General features: G+C 45.5%; 1 protein-coding gene across 1 annotated transcript in view; it reads right to left on the minus strand.

The window, feature by feature from the left end:
• dnah9 (dynein, axonemal, heavy chain 9) overlaps nucleotides 1-23,855 on the minus strand; it is a 127,189-nt gene that overhangs the window by 62,680 nt on the left and 40,654 nt on the right. Inside the window, exons 38-52 of the mRNA XM_042306070.1 lie at nucleotides 23,708-23,816; nucleotides 23,358-23,505; nucleotides 22,926-23,100; nucleotides 21,564-21,737; nucleotides 20,987-21,194; nucleotides 20,371-20,536; nucleotides 15,117-15,219; nucleotides 14,704-14,943; nucleotides 7,834-7,995; nucleotides 5,992-6,188; nucleotides 5,598-5,760; nucleotides 5,196-5,319; nucleotides 2,882-3,024; nucleotides 2,064-2,225; nucleotides 1,640-1,873 (exon numbers count right to left, since the gene is read on the minus strand). Of these exons, the coding sequence (XP_042162004.1) occupies nucleotides 1,640-1,873; nucleotides 2,064-2,225; nucleotides 2,882-3,024; nucleotides 5,196-5,319; nucleotides 5,598-5,760; nucleotides 5,992-6,188; nucleotides 7,834-7,995; nucleotides 14,704-14,943; nucleotides 15,117-15,219; nucleotides 20,371-20,536; nucleotides 20,987-21,194; nucleotides 21,564-21,737; nucleotides 22,926-23,100; nucleotides 23,358-23,505; nucleotides 23,708-23,816 (2,508 nt within the window). The remainder of the gene's footprint in view (nucleotides 1-1,639; nucleotides 1,874-2,063; nucleotides 2,226-2,881; nucleotides 3,025-5,195; nucleotides 5,320-5,597; nucleotides 5,761-5,991; nucleotides 6,189-7,833; nucleotides 7,996-14,703; nucleotides 14,944-15,116; nucleotides 15,220-20,370; nucleotides 20,537-20,986; nucleotides 21,195-21,563; nucleotides 21,738-22,925; nucleotides 23,101-23,357; nucleotides 23,506-23,707; nucleotides 23,817-23,855) is intronic.

Raw genomic sequence — 23,855 nt, forward strand, 5'->3', positions numbered from 1 at the left:
ATAATATTTTACAACAGCTAATGACACTAACACTGTACAAGTGTGAAAAAATTGGATAGTTGCTGGTTGAAAATACAATCTACAACTTAATTGTTACCTAGAAAGTATTTGATATTGATATATAAAAACGGCTGCATTGGGCCTTTAAATCATTTTTATATATAACCTCCTATTTTTCCTTTATCTGGCTCCCTGTCAGGGATCTGTGGATGAGGGTAGATTGGAGGTTAGAACCCTCACATTTACACGACTGGAGATGAGACATTAGCCTCCCACAGCGATTAGTGTCAGAGAGACAAAAGAAGAGGAGGAGGTGTGTGTGTGTGTGTGCGTGTGTGTGTGGGTGTGTGTGTGTGTGTTTGTGTGTGTAGGTTCATTATAAAGAGTATAAGAGCACTGTTCGCCCACGCAACTCTACACTGATAGAGGCAAGTCTAGGAGCCACACACACACACACACACACACACACACACACACGTGCATGTGTGTGCAGCGCAAGAACTCAGCTCCCCTGATCCGCTCCCAGATACATCCTGTGGTATCAGCGCATCTCAGCTCCAACCCACTCTCTCTCCTCTCATTAAAACACTATTAACACTCATCATCCAAGATGGCTGCCGCAAAAAAACAGACCAAAATCCAGACCAGAGGAGCTGAATACAGCCCACAGGAATCCCTTTAATATGTTCTCTGGGGAGCCGATGAGTCATTTTCAGCCTCATCTCCCCGCTTTAACCCCTGCAACCTTGTTTATTGTTGTTTACCAGACAGCCAACCTCTGACTTTCTGAATTAAGTGTTGATGTTACAAAACAAGTACATTTATTGCAAGAGGCTTGTCATAGGGACGTGAACACATATAGAACGACCATTAATGAAGCCTGTTGTAAAAGGGGTCAGGGGGTGTAACTGTAATGAACAGTCAACACAATTACAGGGTAAGTATGTGCTGTAATGTATGTATGTGACCTGCTGGGTATTCCTATAGGGGGTTGGTGACACATTGTAATGCATTAATGCTAGTAACTTTGGAGGGTGTGTGTGTCACCAACACTATAATTAGACTTTTCTGCGTGTGGGACTTGCTGATGTGTTCATGTCCCTTCAAGTGTTGAATCAGGGAACATACACTGAGTGTACAAAACATTAGGAACACCTAACCTAATATTGAGTTGCACCCCCATTTGCCCTCAGGAAAGCCTCAATTTGTTGATGACTCTACAAGGTGTCAAAAGCGTTCCACAGGGATGCTGGCCTATGCTGACTCCAATATCTCTCACAGTTGTGTCAAGTTGTCTGGATGTCCTTTGGGTGGTGGGCTATTCTTGATACACACGGGAAACTGTTGAGCTGAAAAACCCAGCAGCATTGCAGTTCTTGACACACTCAAACCGGTGTGCCTGGCACCTACTACCATACCCCGTTCAAGGGCACTTAAATCTTTTGTCTTGCACATTCACCCTCTGTATGGCACATATGCACAATCCATGTCTCAATTGTCTCAAGGCTTAAAAATCTCCTGAGCAGAGGAGCTGTTGAGTTTCTACAGGCCATTCTTCAGCCTCTCCATCTTGGTGGTTAAGGTGAGGAAGAGGCTGGTACTGTAGGTTAAGATAGAATAAAGTAAGATAAGGTCTGACCTGAGCGGAGGTGCTGTTGAGTTTCTGTAGGCCGTTCTCCAGGCGTTCCATCTTCATGGTGAGATCTCTGCTCTTATTGGCCAGCAGGCTTTGGTACAGCTTGATCTGCTCCAGGAAGGACTTGGGCGTGGTGTAGTTATAGCGCCTCTCATTGGACAGGTACTCCTTGGAGGTGTGGTTCACACTGACGTGGACGTAGGCCATGAACTTACTCACTGACTCCTTCAGCTCCGGCTGGGAGGACAACAGAGGTACAGAGTGTTAGAGGTTTTATTGTGGATGACGATTACGAAAGAGAGGGAGAGAGAATGAGAGAGAAAGAAAAGTGTGTGAGAGAAAGAGAGAAACAGAGAGAGAGAGAGAATGAGAGAGAGAGTGGGAAAGAAAAGTGTGAGAGAAAAAGAGAGAGAAGGAGAGATCTCACCTCAATGTTGTCGACCTCTTGTAGGAACTTGAGGCTGACAGACTCCAGCGCCTCCTGTGGCCACTCATGGAACCAGTCGATGGCTGTACAGTTAACCACAGCTGGAAACTTCCTGCTACGCACCCGCAACTTACTGCCCACCGGAGAAAAGCACAGGGCCACCTACACACACACACACACACCACACACACACACACACACACACGTCAGCCCACTGCCCCCAGGGGAGAAACACACAGCCACCTACCTAGCACAGGGATGAGGAATCCAGCTGTATGTGTTTATGTGCGTGTATGTGTGTCCACCTTTGTACTTGTGTGTGTGTGTGTGTTTGTGTATATGTGTGTGATCCAGCCTCTCTAAACACCGACCCATGGGACTCTACTACCCTCATTTATTCTGCTCCAAACCTCATCATAATAATAATACTGCTAACCCCTGGCCTGACACTTTCCCTCAGACAACAGGGTATAGTGGTGGCACGATCTCATCAGGACTGTAGTCACACAGAGAGAAATGCTGGCCTACAGTTCATACCCAAACTACAGCTCTCACAGCAATATAATAAGACTAGACCTTACTAACAAAAAATGTATCTGAAAAATGTCATGAACCTCTGAATAGTATAATCTCTATGGTCTGATACAGGAAGTGGTAACAACTCAGAAGGCAAAGCTGGTTACAGAAACCTGTTTACAACCACTTCTAGACCAGTTTCATTTGAATTATTATTATTCATGTTTCTCAACTTCTTACACCCGAGAGAGGTATGAAATTCAAAGAAACGCTCCATGTCCCTTAGCAAGACAGTTTGTCACCTTGAGCTGCTTGCGGACTCGATCGATGAAGAACTTCCAGCAGTTTTCCCGGGTGTCCATCATTCCAAGTCCTCGCACCTCGTTCCTGACGCTCCCGATGATGTTCTCAACCTCGTCATCTGGGAACAGGTCAGGAATCTCACCTGGGATAGAACATTCACATCACACAGAGACATGGTGGGTAACGTACAGTCCTGGGGGGGCTACTGTGTATGCAGGTTTCTGTTCCAGACCATTACTAACCTGTCACAATTCGACTACGTAGAAATGTACATTTCTAAGCGCAAGTGCCATAGATGCTACCTGTGCATCCCACATATAGGGTCATATATTGGAACACTCCAACATGTTGTTGAAGTATCTAAACCAATGGGGATCTCACCGATCATATAACATTCAGGTCTAAACCAATAGGGTGCTCACCCACAATAGAACATTCAGATCTAAACCAATAGGGAGCTAATCTACAATAGAACATTCAGATCTAAACCAATAGGGAGCTCTTCTACAATAGAACATTCAGATCTAAACCAATAGGGAGCTCATCTACAATATAACATTCAGGTCTAAACCAATAGGGAGCTCATCTACAATATAACATTCAGATCTAAACCAATAGGGAGCTCATCTACAATAGAACATTCAGGTCTAAACCAATAGGGAGCTCATCTACAATATAACATTCAGGTCTAAACCAATAGGGAGCTCTTCTACAATATAACATTCAGATCTAAACCAATAGGGAGCTCATCTACAATAGAACATTCAGGTCTAAACCAATAGGGAGCTCATCTACAATAGAACATTCAGATCTAAACCAATAGGGAGCTCATCTACAATGGAACATTCAGATCTAAACCAATAGGGAGCTCATCTACAATAGAACATTCAGATCTAAACCAATAGGGAGCTCATCTACAATGGAACATTCAGATCTAAACCAATAGGGAGCTCATCTACAATATAACATTCAGATCTAAACCAATAGGGAGCTCATCTACAATGGAACATTCAGATCTAAACCAATAGGGAGCTCATCTACAATAGAACATTCAGATCTAAACCAATAGGGATCTCATCTACAATAGAACATTCAGGTCTAAACCAATAGGGAGCTCATCTACAATATAACATTCAGGTCTAAACCAATAGGGAGCTCATCTACAATATAACATTCAGGTCTAAACCAATAGGGAGCTCTTCTACAATATAACATTCAGATCTAAACCAATAGGAGCTCATCTACAATAGAACATTCAGGTCTAAACCAATAGGGCTCAGCATTCATCTAAACCAATAGGGAGCTCATCTACAATGAACATTCAGATCTAAACCAATAGGGAGCTCATCTACAATAGAACATTCAGATCTAAACCAATAGGGAGCTCATCTACAATGGAACATTCAGATCTAAACCAATAGGGAGCTCATCTACAATAGAACATTCAGATCTAAACCAATAGGGAGCTCATCTACAATGGAACATTCAGATGAGGATAAACCTGCGATATTACAACAACAAAGAAGTTACTTCAAACAACGAACACTGTTTTTTCCCCTTGTATAATTTCACATCACTTCATGCAGGATAGAAGAGCAGAATAGGTCCTGCAAATGTCTTTTTACCATGCTGGATGCTTTATCAACAAAACAATAACAGAATGTGCTGGGGCGAACAGTGGCACTGTTTCCTCTAACACTGAAGGGGTGTAAACAGGAGGTAGTGACAGGCGAGGGTCCTAGTGACTGGATGACTCACATCACTGATTTACGGTGAAGCTCTGAGCATTACTATTACAGTACTGCAACTCAGACTCACAGGAAGACAGAGAGGAGAAAGAAATCCTGTTTCTTTAGGTTTTTACTTCCATGTCTCCTCCTCATCCATCTGAATAATGGAATAGAATTGTAGTTTAGAACTGCCTTGTTTGCCTACCCGGAGGTGGACATTTGCGTTTGGCATCACCTCTAACAGTGATGCAGTAGCAGTGTTTCAGCACACTCACACAAAGCCATGGTAACTGGCTGTTCTTCTTTGTGAAATAGAGAATTCTCCTCTCATTCATCTACATGGGCATCTATTGGCAAGGCCAGATACAGTATATTGGAGCTCTTTGTATATGGCTCTGGCTTCCCCTGCCTTACCTAATGCCAACAGAGTGACACATAGCCTTCTTTCCCAATGTCCCAGCCAACCCCAATGCCAACCTCCCTCCCCAATGTCCCAGCCAACCCCAATGCCAACCCTCCTCCCCAATGTCCCAGCCAACCCCAATGCCAACCCCCTTCCCCAATGTCCCCGTCCCATTCGTACCCGATGCCAAAAGATCGTTGACCAGAACGAGGAACTTCTCATCTGCCACCTGGGCATCAGTCATTAGCAGCACCGTGCCAACATTCTTCACGCCAGCTTTGATGTAGAGGGACGCCAGGTCAGTCTGATGGGGGTGACGGGAGAAAGAGAGAGAGAGAGAGAGAGAGAGAGAGAGAGAGAGAGAGAGAGAGAGAGAGAGAGAGAGAGAGAGAGAGAGAGGTGTGGAGGGAAGGAGGGTGGGAGTGGAGAAGGGAGAGAGAGAGAGAGGGAGCATTTAGCTGGTCAGCTGCTAGACATAAGTTCCCAGTAGAACAGAATGGGGAACATTTGTAGTTTAAGTCATGCAATATGTAATAGTCTCGGTCAGTGCATGCAGGTGCGGGTGTGCGTGCGTGCGTGTACCTTGAGGTCAGGGATGCCGTAGCCTTTCCTGAGGGTAATTTGGAACACTTCCAGGTTGGAGATGAAGGCAGCCAATCGAGTGAGGCTCTGCTTGCCGCTGCCGCCTACGCCGACCAAAAGAGCGTTACCACGTGGAGACTCCAGGATACGGTTGATACGGCAACTACAGGAGGGGGGAGAGAGAGAGGGAGGGGAATAAAGAGATAGAGGGGAAAGAGAGAGAGGGACAAAAGCAGAGGTTTTAAGAGCCTATCGCCATTATTTACTGATGATACGTCATTAAAAGTGTTTCTCAGTTCATTTATTTTTTATTAGTGACATAGCAAAAAGAGGGACTTATAATGGATCTATAATAAGTACATTAAAAAGCCAAATAGAGGTTTCTCCTTCCTACATGTGAGCCATAGCGTCTTCAAACAGAACCAGGTTGAGGACAGCGTTGACTTCGTTATAGCTGTCCAGGACCTCCAGTAGTGTCTTGTTGAGGGAGCTCCAGGACTGGACAGCCATGTACCGGGGCTCCCCCACCCCCGAGGCGAAGTGACAGAACATGTTCATCTCCCTGGCCTGCTCCAGCGTCTCCTCCATATCCTGAGGGGAGACACATTCTGTATGTATCCCAAATGGCCCCTTATTCCCTATTTAGCGCACTACTCTTGACCAGGGCCTGGGCTCTGGTTCAAAAGCAGTGCACTATATCAGGAATAGTGCGCCATTTAGGACAGAGCCTCAGTTAGCTACAGTGGAACGGTTAAATGGAATCAGTCTGGACAGGGAGGAACTCAGAATTCAGCAAACAAAACATTTCCTGGAGTAGGCTACTCTGTGTTCACTTTTACTAGTTATGTTTAACACTTCAAATATTTATGATAGCGGGACGTTTCTAAACGCAGGCCTCTGTTTGAGGAAATGTACATTCCTACAGTGTATTCCCTAAGACTGCAGCTCATCTGAGGGGAACTGTGATAACGTTCTCCTTTCTCCTGTCTCTTTCTCATTAGAGAACACTTGAAAACGACGAGCTGACATGCCGGAACCGGAGCTTTATATTTTGGTGGTGTGTGTGTGTGTGTGTTCCCTCGCTGCAAAAAAGTGTGTGTGTGATCAACTTGTGTGTGTGTGTGTGTGTCTGCGTGTATTCCCCTGTGTGTAGGTGTCAGTTCCCTGGCTGTAAGCATGAACAGTGTGTTTGTGATAAAGTCAGGAGGGTAGGGAGTCAGGGCACAGCGGTCAGAAAACCATTAAAATGTTTTCCAATTTGCTGGGCTGGTGGCCCAGGCCCTGACAGTCAGTCTCCTGATTACTATTCTCTCCATTCCCCTCCTCTTCCCTCTCCTCGCTGCGCTGGTCACTGATGTCCGGCCTCCAACTCTGAGCAGGCTGTCTAATGATTTTCCCCCCTCCACCTCTTGCTCCGTCTTCCTCTGCTGAACTTGGTAAAACTCTCTCCTCAACAGTGTGTGTGTGTGTGTGTGTGTGAGTCAGCGTGTGTTTGCATGCCTGTGTGTGAAGTGTGTGTGTGAAATGTGTGTGCCCGTTCTGATGTCTGTGGGTGTACATCCATATGCGTTCCTGCGTGTGTGTAAGGGAGTACGTCCACGTGCTCGCCTGCGTGTGTGTGCCTGTGCGTGTGTGTAAGGGAGTACATCCACGTGCTCGCCTGCGTGTGTGTGCCTGTGCGTGTGTGTAAGGGAGTACATCCACGTGCTCGCCTGCGTGTGTGTGCCTGTGCGTGTGTGTAAGGGAGTACATCCACGTGCTCGCCTGCGTGTGTGTGCCTGTGCGTGTGTGTGTAAGGGAGTACGTCCACGTGCTCGCCTGCGTGTGTGTGCCTGTGCGTGTGTGTAAGGGAGTACATCCACGTGCTCGCCTGCGTGTGTGTGCCTGTGCGTGTGTGTAAGGGAGTACATCCACGTGCTCGCCTGCGTGTGTGTGCCTGTGCGTGTGTGTAAGGGAGTACATCCACGTGCTCGCCTGCGTGTGTGTGCCTGTGCGTGTGTGTAAGGGAGTACGTCCACGTGCTCGCCTGCGTGTGTGTGCCTGTGCGTGTGTGTAAGGGAGTACATCCACGTGCTCGCCTGCGTGTGTGTGCCTGTGCGTGTGTGTAAGGGAGTACATCCACGTGCTCGCCTGCGTGTGTGTGCCTGTGCGTGTGTGTAAGGGAGTATGTCCACGTGCTCGCCTGCGTGTGTGTCTCCATTTCTTTGGGTGTAACTTGGTAAAACTCTCTCCTTACCTCATAGTACTTTTTCACAGTGTCTGCCTGCAGCTTATCAAAGGCCTGTGTGTCTGTGTCCTCCACCATCTTGTCTCTGTAGACTCGGTTGGACTCATGGAGGTAGATCTTCACCAGATCCACAGGACCCCTCAGACACTCACAGGTACAGAACAGAATACCCTGGTCAGGACAGGAGGCAGATAGAGTCAAGTTATACCATAAAAAAGGATCAGGTTCTGAAAGATAAATGTGGGTAAGTCGATCACTGTTGGGTCTAAATGCTGGTAGAAAAGGAGTGAGAGAAAGTAAGACCAGGGGTTTATGTAAGTAAGAAAATAAATCAATGGGACTTCTTGGTTTGATTTCATGTATATACAGTATTCTGAGCAATCACTGTTTATTTAAGAGACACATATTTCATAAAAGTAAGACCATTTATCATACTTTTCTCTTCAGAAGCTAAACCCTGGCATCTCCAACACACTCCCAAATGAACTGAATGGCAAACTTCAGATCAATCAAATAATACCTTCCAACAGATGAATGTCTAACTAATCTAAGATGATATGCTTTGCTCCAGATGAGCTAAACACTAACATTGTCCCACAGGGGAAGACTAGAACTCATCCATGTCTCAGTGTAATCCCATCTCCTCTCCCAGCAGCTGTCCTAGCACGAGGAATAGGCCCGGTGAAGCCCCGGCACTGTTTGTCCCTTTCTGCGGCCCGTCACCGAGGGAGAAAAAACACAAACTAACAGATGCTGTGTGCTCCAGGCAGCAGAATGTATGCAAATCAACGTTGTCATCATCACCTCGCGTGTTACAGCCAACTGAATCCGATCTGATGATGACTGTCGTAACGGAGTGCGTTGGAGATGTCTGTGTAATATCTTCCTCTCCTTTTCCTCCAGTCATCCTTTGGCAGCCCCCCCACCCCACCCCACCCCTCTTCCCCCTCTATCATTGTCCACAGAAGAGAGGGATGGGTATGAATCAGAGCCTTCAGACTGTTCTCTCTGCTACCGATGCACCAAGTCTAGGACCAGCCTCTACCCCCAAGCCATAAGACTGCTAAACAGTTAGTTAAATAGTTAACCAATAGCTACCTGGACTATCTGCATTAACCCTTCTTGCACTCTTTTGATTAATCAAATGCGCTGATGTTACTGTTTTATTATCTATCCTGTTGCCTAGTCAACCTCAATTACCTTGTACCCCTACACAAAGACATGGTACTGGTACCCCGTTTATATAGCCAAGTTATATATATATATATATATATTATTTTCTCTCTGCATTATTGGGAAGGGCCCGTAAGTAAGCATTTCACTGCTAGTCTACAACTGTTGTTTACAAAGCATGTGACAAATACAATTTGATTTGATTTCGTCTGAGGATTGTTTCCACTCCTCTCTGCCGACCAGTCGCTCTGGGTTCCAAACAACACCTCTCCTCCTCCCTGGTTAACTACTACAGCTATCCCCAGCTCAGCGGACTGGGCTTTCTATGTTAGACAGACAGTACAATTAGGGTTGCACATTGGGGAATATTCAGAGGTGAAACTTTCCGTGGGAATTAACAGGAATATATGGGAATTAACGGAAATATATGTAAATGTATATTCATACCATTTAAATGTAGATGTTTTTTGAATTGGATATATTTACCATATCATATGGAGACAGAAACATAAACCTTTTACCTTATCATAAGTAGACATAATTGCAAATGATTAAATCCTGACAATAGAAATGTTAAAAAACTATTTAAATGAGTTGACTCTTCACATGGGATGATTTCACTGAACAACAAAAGAAAGGGAATATTGAATGATCCCCAAGGATCCCTCGCATCTCCCAAAAACGTTTTCAACATATCTGTACAATGATAGTCTAGAAACTAAAGCTTTGGTTGTCTTCCTCCTCTCAGGCTTCCATGTCTTTGACCTGGACCTCCTCAATGTCCACCTCTTGAACATCAGACTCTGAGGCCTCATCTTCACTGTCACTTTCCAATCTTGTTGAGGACGTTGAGGTTGTCAGGCTCAAAAAGCCTCAAATTTGCCCGGATGGCCACCAATTTTTCAACCTTTGTATTGGTCAGCCTGTTGCATGCTTTGGTGTGTGTGTTCCCAAACAAGGACCAGTTCCGCACTGAGGCGGCTGATGTTGTTGGGATTTGGAGGATGATGGAGGCATCAGGGGAAAGAGCCTCAGATTCATAAAGTCCCTTCCACCAGCTGGCTGATGAGATACAGTATGTTGGCACGACTGCCATATTGCATCTCCATCCCAAAGCCCTTGCTTGGAAGTGTACTTTGCCGGATTGCCAAGAACCTTTCCCTCATCCAGGCCAAGGTGGCGAGACCCGGTAGTGATGAAACCATAGGCCTTGTTGATCTCTGCGACAGACAGGATGCTCTTGCCAGGATACTTGGAGTCCAACATGTATGCTGCGGCGTGTATGGACTTCAGGCTTAAGTCTTCACGCTTTTTGATGTATTTCAGAACAGCAGTTTCCTCTGCTTGGAGCAACAGTGAAGTGGGCAGGGCAGTACGGATTTCTTCTCTTACATCTGCAAGCAGAGTCTGAACATCAGGCAGGATGGCATTGTCGCCGTCAATCCGCGCAATGGCTACTGCAACAGGTTTAAAGAGTTTCAGGCTGCTTACCACTCTCTCCCACAATACATAATTCAGGAGGATCCTCTTGATGGGGCTGTTCATACGGCTGACTGTGATATGGCCATTTCTTGAAGAGACTCCTTCCACTCCAGGAAACTGTCAAACATGATGACAACACCACCCCAACGAGTGCTGCTGGGCAGCTTCAATGTGGTGCTCTTATTCTTCTCACTTTGCTTGGTGAGGTAGATTGCTGCTATAACTTGATGACCCTTCACATACCTAACCATTTCCTTAGCTCCTTTTTAGAGGGTATCCATTGTTTTCAGTACCATGATGTCCTTGAGGAGCAGATTCAATGCATGAGTAGCACAGCCAATGGGTGTGATGTGAGGGGTAGGACTCCTCCACTTTAGACCAAGCAGCATTCATGTTTCGCAGCATTGTCTGTCACCAGTGCAAGTACTGTCTGTGGTCTAAGGTCATTGATGACTGCCTTCAGGTCATTTGCAATGTAGAGACCTGTGTGTCTGTTGTCCCTTGTGTCTGTGCTCTTGTAGAATACTGGTTGAGGGGTGGAGATTATGTAGTTAATTATTCCTTGCCCACAAATATTCGCCCACCCATCAGAGATGATTGCAATACAGTCTTCTTTCTCTATGATTTGCTTGACCTTCACTTGAACTCTGTTGAACTCTGCATACAGCAAATGAGTAGATAAAGCATGTCTGGTTGGAGGGGTGTATGCTGGGAGAAGAACATTCAGAAATCTCTTCCAATATGCATTGCCTGTGAACATCAGAGGTGAACCAGTTGCATGCACTGCTCGAGCAAGACATTCATCAGCATTTATCTGACGTTCCTCCATTGAGTCAAACATATGATTCCAGGAGGACCATGAGCTGTTGCTATCGATAAGGTGTCTGATTCCAGGAGGACCATGAGCTGTTGCTATCAATAAGGTGTCTGATTCCAGGAGGACCATGAGCTGTTGCCATCGATAAGGTGTCTGATTCCAGGAGGACCATGAGCTGTTGCCATCGATAAGGCTTCTGATTCCAGGAGGACCATGAGCTGTTGCCATCGATAAGGTGTCTGATTCCAGGAGGACCATGAGCTGTTGCTATCGGTAAGGTGTCTGATTCCAGGAGGACCATGAGCTGTTGCTATCGATAAGGTGTCTGATTCCAGGAGGACCATGAGCTGTTGCTATCGATAAGGTGTCTGATTCCAGGAGGACCATGAGCTGTTGCCATCGATAAGGTGTCTGATTCAACATTTTCACCTCGAATAGAAGTAGAGGGACTTTTGTCAGAGGTTGCTTGTCGTGAGCTTGAGGGAACTTTTTGCACTTGGCCAGATGATTCTGCATCTTTGTTGCATTCTTCACATATGATTTGGCACAGTATTTGCAAATGTACACAGCTTTTCCTTCTACATTAGCTGCAGTAAAATGTCTCCACACATCAGATTTTTTGTGGCGTTTTCCTGTAAAGGTTAGAAAAGTTAGATTAAACAACTCCTTTGTAAGATAAACGTTTTAAAATGAAATGTACGGAAACAGGTGAATTAACACTCCTCAGTTAGGAGGCTCAGGCAAGCTAAAACCCACATGGCAGCAAAAACTAACTAGCAGAAATTGTTAACAAGTTAAAAATGATGGAAAAATTCTGGAAATATCCTGGAAAGTTTCTGACCCTTTGCAACCCTAAGTACAATAGAGTAGATGGAGTTCTCTCTCCTAACCATGCTGACATAACTTTCTCTCATCTCTCCTGCTCTCTTCCATCCTTCCCTCCCCTACCCATCGCTCTTCTTCTCCCTTGTTCTCACTTTCCCTCATTCCCACTCTCCTTCTGTTCTACCAGAGCTCATTTAGGGTGATGTTCGCCAGACAGATCCCTGTTATGCCCGCTGGCCGTGTACGGCAGAAAAACAAACGATAGACAGTGTTCCTGACGGTCTGGTGCTGTGGAATGCAGTTCTCTCACAACACATCCCTATAGGAACATAGAGTGTTTTTCTTGTCCTATTAGCAGGGATTTGGCTACTGGCATCTAGTTAACTATCAAACATCAACATGTCCCCATAGGATGATGGTGTGTTTCTGTCATCATATTAAGCTGGATCTGGCTTTGAGTTGTTGTCAGTAAAGTAACTATGAAAACTTGACAAACACTACAAAAGTGTTTAGTGATAGCCTTGTGGTTGTATTTCAATCAATAAGGGACGGAGGAAAACCAAAGAGTGACAGAAAGAGGAGAGAGGAATACCGGAGAAAAGAACTGATCACTTCTTGTGACATCAATACAACCTTGTGACAACCACCTTGAGGAGTGTAACTATTGGAAAATCTGAGGATTTCTGCTGAAGAGAAGAAAGGCTTAGACACTACCTTGAATGTTGTCTGAAAACTTCTCTTGGAAATGCTGTAACAAAGTGTTTTCCCCCGTTAGGTTCGTCAGCTTGGTTTCCCTCATTAGAGCTGATGATAATGAGGCAGTAGTCGCCTTGGGCTGATTGTACCAGTGTTCCAGTGTTTACAAAGAAACTAAACTAACTGCTGCTTCATTAAAAGTCACCAAACTAATGTTCCTTAGGTAAAGCTCTTCAGAAATAATCCACATTTCGCTAACTTTAATGAACACAAGAGGACAGCAAAATTGCGATAGCAGAAATACTATGACGTAATGGTAAGCACCAACACAATAGGACCTGCGTGGCTATTGCGCCAAAATACTTACTAGTCCTCACTTCGCCTGACTAGCTATTTCAAAGAACAAGTTTGGGGCAGAGACAATGTCTGAAGACACTAAGATGATTTGTAAACTTTTCAGGAGCTTTATTTGTAAATGAAAGAACTTTCCATTCTTAAAAACAGTGAGGACAAGCAGACAAGGTGGAATGTGGACTAGAGTGTGTGAGCAGGCTGTGTCTCTTCAACCCTGTGTAGCTAGCTATCCTCAGGCCCTGGAGCTAGTTAGCAGCTGAATAGTGAAGACATATGGAGAGACAAGTTCAAAAGAGAACTATGGGCTGTGTCTGAGCCCCATCTCACTTTCTCCTTATTACCCCAGCTGAAAAAACAACAAGGATTCATCCTGCGCTCTCTCTCTCTTTCTCCCACCTTTCTCCCACACCCTCTACCCGCTTGACACCAGTGACACTACACAGACCCTTTAGAACGCAGGATTCACCAAAACGCACCGCACTGAGACTCTTCAAAGTTCAAAAGCTAAGTTTAATGAGCTCTACCCCCATCAGGCCACTGCTATTGAAATCAATGCTGTACTGTCGTCAACGTTGATTGAAGGTCTAAAAGGTAACACAAAGGGGTCAGCAGGGCTGGAGTCCATGGTCTGTAATTATAGATAATAAACTCTCTAGTGTTGAATCTATGGTCCCTCATCGTTAAAGGTGAGGTTAGAATAATTATAATAGCTCAACCTCAACTCATTATAATTGCTAAACCTGAACTCTTAGATTTAAGGCTAATAATGATGAATAACTGAGAACCTGTTCTTTTGAAGTATGACTTACTGTACATTCTGACGTTCTGTATGCACATTTTATAAGAGGATAAGGGTGTGACTCGAAACAGTTCCAAGGCTTGGAGGTCTCAGGGAAGGAATTATGAAAACTAAAGTACTATGCTTGAATGGCTTAGAGTATTAATTATGTATTGGTGCTTGTATTAAATGAGAGTCTTTGCCCCCCCCGGAATCGCTGAGGATCGTGACAGAAAAATATTGCGCATAAGCTTCTCTCTCATGACAGCTTTAGAGGTTACAGTATAATATAATATTCATTTAAATACATTAAATCGTTACAAACACCCCTGAGAGCAAATCCATTCTTCTCTCTTTTTCTGCAAATTTCAGCCTTATTTCTCTACACTAGGCACACCTTACTAAATCAATAATCATTTAGATGAGAAATTAGTTACAGTACTTTAACTTTTACCGCCTGGGGTGCAATAAAACTCTACCAATCCAAACTTTGATACAGTATATTAAAAAAGTTAAAGAGATGGGTTTTGAGTGCACATGCCAAATCATTTAACTAGTGCTGTTTTAATGGAACAATTCATGAATGAAGGAGAAAATGCCCTAGGTCTTAGTTTTGAGTGTACAGTACCAGCTTCAGTAACTGAACATTTGCATCAATGTAAAAAATGTCACCAGGGATAGTAAATTGTAAATGTGTGTGTGTGTGTGTGTGTGTGTGCACCCGTCAATCCATTCATTCATTTGCATTCATCACCTGGAATATGTTGGAGAGGTCTCGGAGGTTAAAGATGTAGTGGAACTTGACAGCGGTGGGCAGGAAGGTGGAGGTGAGTCTCTGATGGAGGGCCAGAGCTAGCTGGACCAGGGTAGGACAGCTCTTCTGCAGGGCAGCACTGAAGCCCTCTCCCCTGAGGTGCTGAGAGAGGATGGAACTGTAGATGGTGCTAAGAGCCTCCGCTCCAGGGAAGGACAAGGCAAACACTGAGAAGTGACGCTACAAAGAGAAATGGACAAAATTAGAAAATGATGTGTATATGTATAGGGGTTCATAATTGTGCTAATGAAACGTTGCAATAGAGACAACGGAACATCATCAGATATGCATGCATGTGTGTGAGTGCATGCGTGTTTGTCTGTGCTTGTTTGTAAGCGTGTCTGTGTGTGTACCTGTAGTCGTGGGTTAATAGTGAAGCTGCCTGCTGTAGGGTTCATGCAGGACACGTATTGCACACTGTGGACCTCTTTCAGCAGCAGCTTACTCCTGTCATACCTGGACACACACACACACACACACACACACACACACACACAGTCTTGTTTAACTAACCTTGTGGGGGGACACAATTTATAACCATTCAAAATCCCTAACTTAACCCGAAAACCTAACCCCAAACCCTAAACCTAACTCCTAACCCCAAACCTAATTCTAACCATAACACTAATTCCACCTTAACCCTAAAACCCAATAAATATACTAAACAAACATTTCAATGATTTTACTGAGTTATAGTTCATATAAGAAAATCAGTCAATGAAATGAATCCCTAATCTATTGATTTCACATGACTGGGCAGGAGAGCCTCCAGCAGGGTTTTATCCACCCCTCTACGTCACCAGCCTCCTCGAGCTTCTTTTTTGTTAAAAAGAAAGATGGGGGACGGTGCCCCTGCATTGATTATCTCTGGATAAAGGCACCGTAAAGCTCAGCTACTCTTTACCCCTTATCCCAACCATCATCGAACAAATGCACAGGGCGCAGTGCTTCACGAAACTGGACTTGAGGAGCGCCTACAATCTGGTGCGCATTCGTGCAGGCGACAGCCTTTTCCATGACCACGGGCCATTACAAGTATCTCAGAATGCCTTTTGGTCTGTCTAATACTCCTTCAGTCTTCCAGGACAAAGTGTTTTGGGGCGTGGTGGTTTATATAGACAACAATTTGATCTATTCTGCTGACCGCGCCCAGCATGTCTCGTTAGTCAAGTCTGTGCTGGGAAGCGGTCGTTGTCATTTTTGTACTACCTCATGTCCACGGAGGGAGTGGAAATGGAGGAGCAACGCGTCAGGTTATGGCCCATCCCCAACTCTGTGAAAGCAGTCCAGCGATTCCTGGGGTTCGCCAACTATTTCCGGAGGTTCATCCGGGGCTTCCGGGTCTTCAGCACGGTGGTCGCGCCTCTTACCTCCCTGCTGAGAGCAGGTTCCCAGCGGCTTCGTTGGATGGCAGAGGCAGAGACACTGAAGGCACGCTTCACCATTGCTCCCGTGCTGGCACATCCCAACCCATCACTCCCCTTCCACGTTGAGTTGGAAGCCTCTGAAGTAGGAGTCGGGAAGACTTAAGAAGGTCAAGAAGACTCTGAAGGCATGGAGACACTGGCTGGAGTGGTCCAAACACCCTTTCCGGGTGTGGACGGACCACCGCAACCTGGAGTACATCAGGGCAGCGAAGAGGCTAAACCCGAGACAGGCCAGATGGGCTCTACTCTTCGCCAGGATCCAATTCATGCTTTCCTATAGGCCAGGCTCGAAGAACGTGAAGGTGGACGTCCTGTCTCACCTCTATGATAAAGAGGAGAAGCAGGGAGAGGAGACCCCCATCATCCCTCCGTTCCATATCATCGTGCCAGTGGTGTGGGACGTGGATGCCGACATACGGCAGGCCCTGCGCACGGAACCCGCACCTGCACAGTGCCCAGAAAACCGCGCCTACATGCCCACAGGTGTACAGGACTGCCTCCTTAACTGGCACACATGGCGCCTGTATCGGGTCATCCTGGGAAAAGCCGTACCATCGCCTGCCTGTCTGAGAAGTACTGGTGGCCCACCTTGGCTAGGACGTCTCTTCCTGCTCCATCTGGGCTCAGTCAAAGACACTCAGACACCTCCCTTATGGAAAGCTCCTTCCCCTGCCGGTTCCCTGGTCTCACCTCTCGGTGGACTTTGTCATCGACCTTCCCCCCTCCCAGGGGAACACCACCGATCTTGTCGTTGTGGACTGGTTTTCCAAAGCTTGTCGCCTCATTCCTCTGCGTGGGCTCCCGTCGGTCATGCAAACCATGGAGGCTCTTTTTACACACGTCTTCCGGCACTACGGGATCCCAGAGGACATTGTGTCAGATCATTGTCCTTAGTTCACCTCACGCGTATGGAAAGCGTTCATGGAATGCCTTGGGGTCACGGTCAGTCTCACATCCAGGTACCATCCTCAAGCTAATGGGCAGGTGGAGAGGGTCAATCAGGAAGTGGGCAGGTACCTAAGGTGTTACTGTCAGGACCGGCCGGGGGAGTGGACGGATTTTCTACCTTGGGGGGGTACTCGCAGAATTCCCTCCGCAACTCCTCCACTAACCTCACTCCTTTTCAGTGCGTGTTGGGGTATCAGCCGGCCTTGGCACCTTGGCATTCGAGCCAGACTGAGGCCCCTGCGGTGGACGAGTGGTTTGGGTGCGCTGAGGAGACCTGGAACGCTGCGCACACTCGTCACCAGCGGGCCGTGCGTCGGCACAAGGAACTGGTGGGCCGTGCGTCGGCACAAGGAACAGGCCGACCGCCACCGCAGTGATTTTCACCATTGGTGCACTGCCCGACCCACACCGCGCCCCTGTGGTCGTCTCCGAGGCCGGTGTCGTCCCCCTGCTGGTGCACCGTGCCCCTGTGGTCGTCCCCGAGGCCGGTTACGTCCCGCTGCTGGTGCACTTGTCATTTCGGGTCTCGTCCTGTGTAGTGTTATTACGGGTCTCGCCCCGTGTAATCTTTAGAGGTTTAAACCTCACTCTTTTGTTTGGGTTACATCCGTGTGTATTTTATATACTTGTTTGTTTTGGGCTTCGTCCCCGTATCATGTTCATGTATTTTGGGTGGAGTCATAAAACCCCCTATTACGCATTCCTGCACCTGTCTACGATCCTTAAAGAACGTGATACTGTTTAATCAGCTTCTTGATATTCCACACCTGTCAGGTGGATGGATTATCTTGGCAAATGAGAAATGCTCACTAACAGCGATGTAAACAAATTTGTGCACAATACGTTTTTGTGTGTGTACGAAACATTTCTACGATCTTTTATTTCAGCTCAAGAAACACTTTACATGTTGCGTCTATATTTTTGTTCAATATAGCATTTGACCGTATGGGGACTAACAAAATGTCAATGTTTTGTTCGTTTACTATTCTTGTGGGGACTTCTGGTCCCCATAAGTATAGTTAAACACGTCCACAGGCACATACACATTGCAATGAAATACAGAAACACACTCTTCATGTGCTCCTGTCAATATGCACGCCTCAATTCTGCCTTAAGCCAGCATAGTTTAGTAACACCCTTTTCCCTCTCAATTTCATACCTGAGATACTCTCCATAACTCTACTGGCTGACCGTGTGTAAAACACACACACACACACACACACACACACACACACTGTGGCTGTGTCTACAATACGCTTACTATGCCTGATGCCCCAACTACACAATCCTTTTAAGGAAAATCACATGCCCAAGCTCTCACATTGGACATCATTTAAGTTGTAGCATATTTTAGTAACAGCAACTGCAGTGAGTGTCCCTTTGAATAGTAAACTGAAGACATGCTCTGCTGTAGTAAGCTGAATAACAGATCAATTATTGGACTAACCCACTGCAGTAGGTTTGCTATAGCAGGGTTAACCAGCCAGTACCCTCTTTAAAAGAGCTGTAGTACAGTAACTCTGAATAAATGTGCCTTTACTGTAATTGTCCAACATTTATGGGGTTCTTAAATTATGAAGTGGAACATAGTTCTTTTCCATAACACATCACGGTCACCTGTGATAACAATACATGGGACAAAAGGTATACATCTACTGCAGTGGTCACCAACCGGTTGATCAACTGGTTGATCTCCAAAGCATTCCTAGTCGATCACCAAACATTTCTGCTAAAAAAAATATGATAAAGCCTTGCGTTCCTATTTTTGTTATTTGTTTCATGCTGTTGGCAGTAGGGGCACTTGATTCAGAAGCCCTAGCGCTGGGAAGGCAAAGTTTCCCATTTTAAACCATTTCATGTGTCTGAAGGTAGAACCCAGAAAGCAAATCAAGTGCACCTATTGGCCTACTGCTGGCAAATCAGATAGCTTAGATCACAGCGTCTGCAGTCTCCTTGAGCCATAGACTGTAAAAAGAAGCCTTGAGCACACAGCAAAGCTGAAACTGAGATTTCAAAACTTTTAAAAGCATGACTAGTGAGAGATTCAACGAATACAGCAAAGCGCTGCTGTTTTTATGAGTAAATCCATGTTTAAGTTATTCAGCAATGTCAACACTTTGTTCAAAACTTTTATAAGCCATAAAATGCACGTTCTCCCTACTTCCACTCGCGCTACAACCAGCACTGCAGCTGTAATGAACGACTACAGCAAAGTGTTTCCGTAAGCCTGCGTTGTTATTATTAGCGGCTTGACTCTTTTTTTTATATCAAGTCATATTTCACTTTATCTGGACATCGAATTAACAACATTAATTGGTGCATGAGGCAGAAACAATGCACTGCGACTTGAGTTTCACCATCAGCTTGAAGACTGTCCACTTTTCTCAGTGGAGGGAGGGAGAGAGGGATGGTGAGTCGTGTGAGAGGCAGCCTCACCACTGCACTCTCCATCCCCTCAGACTGACCATCAGATGCAGACCATCAGTTCAGCAAAATTTTTAAAAAGCGAATGATTATGCTCACTCAGCTGTGCCTCACAATCCAGGTGTTTGGTGTAACAGGGTTATATTGGTGATTCACATTGCCACTTTATTGTTAAGCCAATGGGCTTTTGTTTTTAGTTTTGTCTTGTCTTCACCTACTCAACATGGCATCTTATTGGCTGGTTTGCGTGGCTTGCTTACGAAGGCGGATGTTTAAATTAGAATCGTCCCAGTGAACAAGCACCAAACCAGCGGTAATTTGTTGGTTGAAAAGTGATTTTTATACTCCCAAGTGATGATTTTAAAGTACAATTTATATCAATTTGTTTGTAAATATTATTAGAACATCACACATAAGATGCAGCGTTTTCGGTGCATATTTGTTGTGCATTTTGTTGTAAAGAATTCCCGCCAATACTAGCTAGCAACTTACTGTGTCTAGTGGGGGGGTTTCATATATTTTGTACAGTGCGTGAGTGCATTGTTGGATGGTGAGCCGTGCATTTCATTATGTGCAATTTTGTGCTGTATTTATCAGAATAAATCTCCATGATTGGTGCTACAAGTTGGAGTCTGTGTCGATGGTTGTACACAACGCAAGAACAGACGCAAGAGCACTGTTACATTGGCGTATGAGTGTGTGTGACTGCAGGGTCTGTGTGTGCACGTCCTCTCACCAGTGGTTGTAGTCCAGGTGTTGGCGTATGAGTGTGTGTGACTGCAGGGTCTGTGTGTGCACGTCCTCTCACCAGTGGTTGTAGTCCAGGTGTTGGCGTATGAGTGTGTGTGGCTGCACGGTGCCGTAGGCGTCCACCTCTGGCATGTTCATATCGTCTATGAAGTAGACCAGCCTCCTGCTGCCTGGAGGACCATAGTTACGGCCTGCCTTCTTCTCCAGGGGCTTCTCCAACACCGCTGCAGGAGAGAGGGAAGAGGGAGAGGATGAGAGTGGAAAGAGAGAGGAATGGGAATGTAAAAAGAGATGAATGGAGGATGAGTGCAGAAAGAGATGGATGGAGGATGAGTGCAGAAAGAGATGGAAGGAGGATGAGTGTAGAAAGATCAATGGAGGATGAGTGTAGAAAGATCAATGGGGGATGTGTAGAAAGATCAATGCAGGATGAGTGTAGAAAGATCAATGCAGGATGAGTGTAGAAAGATGGATGGAGGATGAGTGTAGAAAGATCAATGCAGGATGAGTGTAGAAAGATGGATGGAGGATGAGTGTAGAAAGAGATGGATGGAGGATGAGTGTAGAAAGAGATGGATGGAGGATGAGTGTAGAAAGAGGGAATGGAGAGAACCAGCTAGGCTACAGTATATTTATTTGCAGTTGTACACTAGTAGTAGCAGACCATTCCCTACCCTGTAGCATGGCAGAGGTGGTGTAATAATTGAAGGGGACGTTTTTGATCATGTATTTCTCCTGGTCCAGTGATCCCAGTTTGTCTCCGACCAGAACAGACTTCCCAGTACCGGCATTCCCGACCAGCATGACGGGCCGGCGGCGTTCCAAGAGGCGGTCCATGAAGTAACGGACGCGGATAGTCTCTGTGGTGTGGACCAGACATGCCTTGGGAGAGGGGTGATAGGGGACAGAGTTCAGATAGACTGTAGATACTCTACAGGTTGGTGTTTCCCCACAGATCTAGGATCAGATTACTCAACTCCAATTACAACCTAAACCATTACTTATTGTGGTCCTTCAAGCCGGATGTTGTGCAATATTTACGCCACTGATGTTCACTTATTGTAAATTGCTCTGGAGACGAGCATCTGGTAAAAGAGCATCTGATAAATTGTAAAGAATATGTAATGAGAAGATATTTTACTGTAGACCGTCGATGACTACATAGAAGAGCTTTGAAGCAGCTAATGCATGGTATATTGTCACTATAGAAGTGACATGAAGTGACACCAGTAACACAAGACTTTACCGTACCTGTAGAGGAATATCAGCATCCATCTCGAACCTGGGCACCATCTTGGACCAGGGTTCAAACTTCTTGGTGTCGGTGTCAATGTAGTAGTCAAACACGGTCCCCTGGGAGGGGAACTTGATGGTCTTAAACTCTGTCACCCACCACTTACTGAACTCCACACGGTAGTCCACCAACTACACACACACACACACACACACACACACACACACACACACATGGAGAGACAAACATTGGGTCAATCTCAATAGTCTTGAGATACTTCTGGGAGAGGAAGCCATGGTTAATTGCGTTGCGATCACACTTTCGGTCTGCATTAAAAAACAATCAAATGAAACAAAGACACTCCTATCCAACTACCCACCGGTGGAACAACTACCCACTAGTGGAAACTGGTTAACATTGTTTCCATGTCATTTCAACAAGAAAAGTCAATGTGATGACGATGATTCAACGTGGAAAAGCGATTGGATTTTCAAAAAAGTCATCATTGTAAATTTGAACCTAAATCCAATGACTTGGGGACATTTTTGTTGATTTCACGTTGAATTCACATTAGTTAACAACTCAACCTTAATGTTGAGTTGATGTTGAACTTGATGTTGAAATGACGTCTGTGGCCAGTGGGTACCCATCAGTAAAAAATTAAAATCCCTGAGCTGTTATTTCCTCTCTCTCCTCTCTCCTTTCCCTCTCTCCAGGCTGTCTACTGTGTTCAGGCCCTGCTCTACAGTCAATAAACCCACTTAGCATATAAATGCAGTGTAGATAAGGAAATATAGTGGAGTACATTGGTATGCTAGGAGAGACTGTTTTATCCCGTAACATAAATGGACATGGTTACTGTACGGAGCTGTCTGGGTTGCTTAGCAACCGCTCGTCACTTTGTTCGCCTCTGGTTAAAAATTCAGCCGGCTATAGTGTTTAGGACTGTGAGTGGAATACACTTAGTTCTGAAGATGAAGCTGCAATACAGTACGGAGTCCTCGCATTGAAAGCCACCATACTTTACTGAAATATATGTGAAGCAATTCTCATCATCTGAAGCTTTGAGGGGAGTTGGAGAGCGAATTAGATGACGATTTACTAAAGCGTTTGCACCCGTGATAAAAGTATACCACTTTTTCTGAAGCAATCTATTTTATTCTTTGACTCTGAGGGAAAGCACTTATCCACTACGTAGGAATGTGTCTCACAAAAATACTTCATAATAATATTTGCCATTTAGGAGACACTTTTATCCAAAGCAACTTACATTTTAAGTACGGGTGGTCCTAGGAATCTAACCCACTATCCTGGTGTTGCAAGCCCCACTGAGCTACAGAGGACCAACCACAATCATAGGAATCATTCAACCATCCTACCTGGTCCTGGAACATGGCACCTCCGAAGGCCCAGACAGCACCGAAGACAAAGTAGAGTTCGTAGAGTTCCTTAGGGCAGTCTGGAGGGGTGTGTTCTGGGGTTAACAGACACTCCAACAGATGGCACAGCATCTGGACCATACTCTGCTCCGGGACTGGGATGATCTTCTTAAACCTGACCACACACACATTACAGACATAGGGGTAAGACCATCAGTGAAATAAATATACAGTATATATATTTGTTTTATGTCTTACACTATTTAGGCCTATTGTTCTCTGTCACTCGCCCTCTCTGTCTTCTCTCTCTCTAACCTTTCTTACTCCCTCTCACCCTCTCACCTTCTTCCATGTCTACAGTCTCTCCCCCTCAGTCCAGAGGAACCATCTAGATCACTATGAACCATTCCATACTGACAGCTGATGTGTTACCTGGACCTGAGGGTGTCTAGACATGAGGGGAGGTACTTGTCAAACAGGATTGTCAGGTTGGCCTTCTCCGATTGGACCTCCCTCCTGTCAATCCAGCTGGATACAGGTGGGTTCCAGCCCAGATCTGCTGGGTTGATATACAAAATGCCTGGAGGGACAAGCAGAGCTTGTTACTCTGTAGTCACATGTAAACAGGTAACTACACAGTACGTACAAATACATGTCAAATGTGATCTAACTGTGAAATATGTGGTCTAGGATAACAACAAAAGAAGAGGAGAGCAGGGGGACAGGGATAGGATAAGGAGACGAGGAGAAGAGGTAATGGAGGAGGCGAATGACTAGCATACCAGCTCTAGATACAGTAGCAGGAGTAGCAGTCCGGAGGTGGCTGATCTCAAACACCAACCTCATGGTCGGGTTGAGAGGGATACGTTCATTACTCGCCAGGGTTAACACCTAATGCAGGGAAAGGTACAGAGAGTTATTACACAGACG

Source organism: Oncorhynchus tshawytscha, linkage group LG25, assembly GCF_018296145.1.
Source record: "Oncorhynchus tshawytscha isolate Ot180627B linkage group LG25, Otsh_v2.0, whole genome shotgun sequence".
NCBI lineage: Eukaryota > Metazoa > Chordata > Actinopteri > Salmoniformes > Salmonidae > Oncorhynchus > Oncorhynchus tshawytscha.